The 7,288-nt window shown below is 45.8% G+C and overlaps 1 protein-coding gene across 1 annotated transcript; it reads right to left on the bottom strand.

The window, feature by feature from the left end:
* Window positions 1-6,115: 6,115 nt before the first annotated feature.
* On the bottom strand, window positions 6,116-6,925 carry LOC122086294. The gene is made up of 2 exons (XM_042655046.1): window positions 6,290-6,925; window positions 6,116-6,205 (listed from the first exon to the last, which is right to left on the bottom strand). The coding sequence occupies exons 1-2, from the start codon at window positions 6,923-6,925 to the stop codon at window positions 6,116-6,118; spliced, it is 726 nt and encodes a 241-aa protein (XP_042510980.1).
* Between the last annotated feature and the right edge of the window lie 363 nt (window positions 6,926-7,288).

Here is a 7,288-nt window from a genome sequence, read left to right as displayed (position 1 = left end):
CATAGGGCTGTCAGAGAAGGCCCACCGTGAGTACTCGAAAAAGTAAAAACATGCTGACCATCGGCTCTCAACATAAAATAAATGACAAAATTTAAAGGTGCTGACTCCAGCAATTTAAAAGCAGTACGATTGGCCCTCTTGAATATACCACCGGGGTTGCCGACTGTCCTAATGACCAACCGGGCGTAATGTCTAACCGCCACAGTGACCCGACAACCGCGATCACTGCTTCCCCCCAAATGGTAACCCAACACCTTAACCCCTGTTGGGAAGGGTCGTAGCACGGGAAGGTGATAATCCTAAACCGCATGCTCCTATATGACAATAGTACGATTGCATAGTGCCACCGCATCCCATACCACGGGCCACCAATACACTCGTTTCCAAGCCGACTACGGCATCTAATCTATTAATGCATTATGCACAATGATGTCAACATTCACCACATAAGCATATCATCACTTGGCAATTAAAAAATAAACACAACACCCATGCATAACAATGTGAGGATGACTAATCTACATAGCATTTTCATGATGACATGGCTAGACTAGATACGATTAAATGAATGCCAAACAATGCCTTGAAACAAGGCGAAACGTCCTCTCCCCACTTACTTGTAATGTACAAGGACTCACGCTCGGTATGGGTGAGAACCGATGCGAGAAGCGTGGGATTTGGTGAACCTATCATGAGTGAGCGGGGTTAGTATTTCACCATTTTGGGATCAAGGTTAACACGATCAAATGACAAGATCATATTTAGAATCCTAAAAGAAGGTCACACGTCCGATTTGGGTCCAATCGAACGTAAAAATCACATTCGGAGCCTCTCGGGTGGGTCAGACAGCCCACCTGTCTGACCCACCGATCAGACCCATCGGTCCTGACCGACGGGTAGGTTGGCCCACCGGTCGACCCACTGGTCTGGCCCGTCGATTGGGCCTGAGGGTCCTGTTAAGACCAGCGGGCAGGGTGGCCCACCAGTCTGCCCGCTGGTCGGGCCCATCGATCGAGTTCGAAGGCCCTGCCCTCTCAGGCGGGTGCCCACAGGCGGGCTAGATGGCCCACCGGTCTGGCCCACCAATCTTGGCGGGAAACCTGTTGTTTCTTCCCAAACTTACCCCAACCTTTGGGGATTCAAATGGGGTTTTTCCAAATCCATTCTTCACACATTCAAGGTCTCATAAGATGGTTCTAACCTAGATCTCGGTTAGATTTAAGGAATGGAAAGCCATCTTACCTTCTTTGCTCAAGAACACCTTCAAAACCCCAAAATCACTTCAAATCCACAATGCTTCTCCGACCTTGTAAATACTTCTTCAAATCCTTCAAAACCAACACATAGATCATCTATTAAACCTTAGATTCATCATCTCAAGGGGGATTTACAAGATCTCAAGAAACCCTACCCAAATCAAGGGTTTTACTGAGGTATGGTAAGGTTTAAGGAACCCAGCCTTTGCTCACCTCAAAACGTAGATCTAGTGTTGGAGATCACTTTTCCGGCATCGGAATGGAAAGATCAAGCCTTGGTGCCGTTGAAATCCATCTCTTCTTCCTCTTCCTTCTCTTCTCCTCTTCTTTCCTTTATTTTCTCTCTCCTCTTTACTCTTCTCACCAACATCCGAGTGTCATAAATGAGAAAAGAAAAGAAAATCATAAAAGCTATATATACTTCTTAAATAACTAAGTAATTCACATAGGTGGGTCACTCAGGTGGGTGGATGCGCCCACCTGTCCGCCCACCTAAGGGCCAAAACTTAGGATTTTGACAGAATTCGACCCTCGGCACGAATCTCACTCTTGGCATACGATGTAATATACGTATGCGCCTTAATATATGGCTACATACCTGCTTTATCCGTATATGGCCTTATGATAGGTACATGTACACGGCTTGGGTACACCCGTCTCTTCTGGCACTGGCTCAGACTTGTCGGGCCAGCCGGTGTTTAAGGTCACCCTTGCCATCATAGTCCATAAGGATCCCGCTTTAACGCTCTCCGGTTCGGGTCCTGTATGGTTAAACCGGGTCAATCGTATAATCAGACCGGGTTTAAGAAGTATAGTATTACAGGCGGACCCAAGAAGTGAAGGCAAGCTCAGCACGAATTGGGAAGGCCCTTATATAGTCTCCAAAGTGGTGTGCCCCGGCACATACCACTTGCAGATTCAGGGGGGTACAGCTACACCAAGGGCATGGAATGTTGAAAATCTCAAAAAAAATTATTAGTAGATAGTTTTTTCAGTAGATTGCATTGAAATCCCATCGATTGGGTGTTAGTCTTGAAGATTTTATACTATCAGCACCTTAGCAATTATTCAGTTTTTATCACGGAGCAGATTAGATTCTATTTTGAAGCAATGTATTTGTCCCAAGTGCATACCACACATCAATATACTATGAAGCTTCTTTCAAATATCTGAATCTTCTAAGATTGAGTACAGCTCGACAGAATCTAAGACCGAGCTCAAGCTCGGCACCACAAGACCAGACCCAAGTTTGGCGACTCAAAGACCTTAACCAATAAGGCACAAAGACCGGGCCCCAGCTCGGTAGAATCTAAGACCGAGCTCAAGCTCGGCACCAAAAGACCAGACCTAAGTTTGGCAACTCAATAAGGCACAAAGACCAGGCCCTAGCTTGGCAGCAACTAAGACCGAGCTCAAGCTCGGCACCATAAGACCAGACCCAAGTTTGGCGACTCAAAGACCTTAACCAATAAGGCACAAAGACTGGGCCCCAGCTCAGCAGCAACTAAGACCAAGCTCAAGCTCGGCACTACAAGACCAAACCCTAGTTTGGCGACTCAAAGACCTTAACCAGTAAGGCACAACGACCGGGCCCCAGCTCGGCAGCATCTAAGACTGAGCTCCAGCACAGCACCACAAGACTAGACCATAGTTTGGTGACTCAAAGACCTTAACCAATAAGGCACAAAGACCAGGCCCCAACTTGACAACACTAAGACTGAGCTCAAGCTCTGCACCACAAGACCAGACCGTAGCTTGGAGACTCAAAGACCTTAACCAGCAAGGCACGAAGACTGGGCCCTAGCTCGGTAGCATCTAAGACTGAGCTCTAGCTCTACACCACAAGACCAGACCCTAGTTTGGCAACTCCAAAGACCTTAACCAATAAGGCACGAAGACCGGGCCCTAGCTCGGCAGTAACTAAGACCGAGCTCAAGCTCGGCACCACAAGACCAGACCCTAGTTTGGCAACTCAAAGACCTTAACCAATAAGGCACAAAGACTGGGCCCCAGCTCGACAGCACAAAGACTGAGCTCAAGCTCGGCACCACAAGACCAGACCCTAGTTTGGCGACTCAAAAGACCTTAACCAGTAAGGCACAAAATCAGGCCCCAGCTCGGCAACATCTAAGATCGAGGTCTAGCTCGGCACCACAAGATCAGACCCTAGTTTGGCGACTTAAAGACCTTAACCAGTAAGGCACAAAGATCGGGCCCTAGCTCGACAGAATCTAAGACCGAGCTCTAGCTCGGCACCACAAGACCAGACACTAGTTTGGCAACTCAAAGCCCTTACGAACTAAGGCATACAAGCCCGAGCCCTGACTCGGCACCTCAAACCCTTACGTACTAAGGCATTTAAGCTTGAGCACGGCTCGGCACCTCAAGACCTTGCACTATAAAGCATGCAAGCCCCAGCCCCGACTCGGCATCACAAAAGACCTCAATGCAAGGCATACCAAAAGATTGAGCCCCAACTCGGCACCACTATGGCTAGTCCAGGGCTTAGCGCCTCAAGGCCACACTCAAATAGCTGCACTTGTCCTTATTCTTCCAAAAATTTACTCATTTCGATCCGCGCCCGAAGCACAGAAAAATAAAGAAAGAAGCACAAGAATACTGAGAGATGAAGACATCAAAATAAATTTTTCATTCACCAAAAATGGGGAAAAGCCCTCAAAATACATCACTACCAAAGGAGACATCTACATAAATATAGATCTATATATATAAGGCTAATCTCGGGGGGCTGATCCACGGGCCTAGCTCAGCACAAGAAAATCCTTCGAGTCGGATCACCTCTTCACCAACATCGATCGAGCCGTAGAGCTGCACCAAAGTAGCATAGACGGGAACGAGCTGCTCATAGTCCGTCAGATTGTAGCTTGGCATCTTACTCAGAATGAACCAGATGGCATCATCCGAACTGACCTGGAACGAAGCAATGTTAATGTCATCCAACCACTTCTGATAGGCCTAAGGGTCCAGCCACCTCGTTGGCCTCCAGCTCAGCCCAATGTCGCCTCTCCAATTCACCAACCCTAGCTGTGAGCTCCTCCTCCTTGCGAGCGCCCTGAGTCTCAGACAACTCCTCTTAGAGAGCATCATTCTCCTTCAAGTTGCCGTTGGCATTGTGCTGCTTAGCAACCTCCTGTTCCGGCTCTCTAGTTATCAACCCAACATCATTGGCACGGACCTCCTCAGATCGGGCTATTTCTTCTCGACCTCAAGTTGGCTTGTGATCTTGTGCGGCTCCCCATGAAGACGCTTTGCGTCCTTTACCTTCGAATAAGCGACAACCACATCCTCGAACCGTTGAGCAGCCTTGGCTAAGAAAGTGAAGCAGCACATTTCGCATCGAATTAAATGCTCTAGCAGGTCGATTTGAACTACTAGAGCGGGGGGTTGGTGATGAGGCAAAATATGTCCCCTTCCTCAGCACGGCTAAAGCATGTATGCAAATCTGAACAGGACTGATCTACTACCTCGGTGTCCAACATGTCGTGCTGGCACCTCGGCCTCCAAAAGGCCGTGCTATCACCTCGACCTCCATCAGGCCGTGCTACCACCTCGGCCGCCATCAGGCCGTGCTTCCACCTCGGCCTCCATCAGGTCTTGTTGCCTCCTCGGCCTCCATCAAGCCTTGCTGCCACCTCGGCTGTCATCAAGCCATGCTTCCACCTCGGCCTCCATCAGGGTGTGCTATCAGCTCGGGATCCATCCGGCCGTGCTTCACCTTGGCCTCCATCAGGCCGTGCTACCTCCTCGGCCTCCATCGTGCCGTGCTACCACCTCGGCCCGACATCAACAACAAGGTTTCCAGAAACGTGTTTTCGTTCACCCCTACATTCAAGGAACGCAACCCCTACTCCAGAGGACAAGACTCTATCCATTACACGTCATCATAGACGTCACACGGTTGACCTTTCCGAGTTGAGAGGTATTCCCAGAATCACAGAGCCACTCCCTTTGAGCACTCCATGCTTAAACATGACTCTTCACAATCGTCTCTTACTTGCCCTCCATCAGCAGCCTATAAATACCAAGGTAAGCCTCCATCCGAAAGGATCGATTACTCACTTCTCTTATTGGAAAAGCTCTCTTGAGTATCTGTTGTGGAAAGATCTGACTTAGGCATCGGAGAGTCCCCCGTCGGGTCAGCCCGGATCTCCTCTGTCATCTCTTCTATGTAGGTCGGCCAAAGCACCAGGAACTGCAGGGAAGATCATTCGGTCAATTTTTTCCGCATCAATAATAAATTAGAATAAATCACAAATCGCAAATTACTCTCAAGTTAATTTGTGATTTGTGGCAATAAATCATTTATGTTGATTTTTGTGCTGCCTTAAATGGGCACGTTTGCTAAACTACTCAAAATCAAGGATAAATAGGTAACTTCAATATGTTTTATACTTTTCCAATAAAAAACCCCAAATCTTATCATCTCTCTCACTTGAAGCTTGAAGCACAAAGCTGAAGGTGAAACCCAAAACCTATTTTCTCATTATATAATATATTTTATAAATAGTAGCCAAACAAATGCGATTTGTGGTCCATAATTTATTGTTACAAATAATTTCTAAAAAATAGTTGATAAATACAAATAGAAATCATACCAAAGAGAGCCTAAGTCCATAGACATTAAATTTCATTGGAGTTTAGTATAGTTTTGCCAATGAACCCAATATAATCTCTTAAAAATACTTGAGCAAAATGAAACTAGAGATGTTTTTAAATCAAACAACAATACTAAATGTTCAGAGAAACCCAAAATATGACTATCAAAACAATAAAAAAACCATAACCACCTGTAAGCCAAATGTTTCACCCAAAATATCATCGAGCTGAGATTCGATCTCCTAGCCAGGACACTGTTTCAGCTTCTTCCCAAGAAAGACATCTGTAAGAACCATCTTTGATTGCAAGGAAGGTTTTAGAATTGCCAAACCCTACATATTTATATAAACCATTGGTAAGAAATTAAACCAACAATCATAGAGTATAAGTATGAAACATTATACAAACTTACTTACCAAATCCATATCCAAATCAACAACCCTGTCTTCAAGAGAATCCAGTTCTCTGACATTGAAGTTGTTCAAGAGAGTGATACTAGATATAGTAGAGAAGGGTGTCACAGACAAACCATCCATCACCATATAAGTCACCAATCCCTTCACATACCCTGCTCCATTATCTCTGCATATATGCTCCTCTGCTGTTCCTGCTCCAGCAACATAAGTCATCTGTATTGACATCTTATGTTGACAGTTAGGACATCTAGTATCACTGTTATTGCTTACATTGTTGTTACAAGTGTACTTGCACCGGTAGAAATATAAAGTACTGCCTTCATCAGGAGTAGGTGAAGTTTGATTGGACAAAAGGAGAGGAACTTGTGAAACATCAGAAGGAAGTTTGAGTTCTAGGAGGGAAAGCTTGGTTTGATTTGGTTCTAAGTAGGATTCACTTAGGTTCTCTACACTTTTGTAGAGATTGCCCAAAGAACCAACCATGCTATCCTTGGTGAGAAGCTTGACAACTGTTCCCATAGGTAAGGCCAATAGGTTAAAGAGGAAGTCCACAACTTCCTTCCCTGCCTCTGCAAACAGGACTTTCTTGGCTTTCTTGTCAACCAAAAGTTTCACTTTCAGATTTGAAGCTGCCATGGCTAGGTTATCTTGCATAACAGTACTAGGGTTTTGTATGGACTTTTGGTGGTAGGGAAGGAGTGAGTGCATTGGCTTTATTTATATTGACGATGAGCGCAAGGCTTCATGCACAGGAGTGACGATGAAAATTAAGAGAGGAGTTTAGATTCCCAACCAGCGAAGACAACCGTATAGGGGGAAGCGTGTGACCTTTGGTTTTTGATATGTTAACTGCCACTCCATGAGAACTTGAATACAGAGTCAAGGGGGGATGAGAATTGAAGAAGAGGTAGCCCTCACCTCAATCGAGACACATTGGACTGCTCATGGAATGGGCAACACCAATTTAATTGTTTTCTTCCCTTTTTTTTTTTTTTTTTT

This window comes from Macadamia integrifolia, chromosome 8 (genome assembly GCF_013358625.1).
Source record: "Macadamia integrifolia cultivar HAES 741 chromosome 8, SCU_Mint_v3, whole genome shotgun sequence".
Lineage (NCBI taxonomy): Eukaryota > Viridiplantae > Streptophyta > Magnoliopsida > Proteales > Proteaceae > Macadamia > Macadamia integrifolia.
The sequence above is the reverse complement of the archived record's forward strand: the minus strand, read 5'-3'. Positions and strand labels throughout refer to the sequence as shown.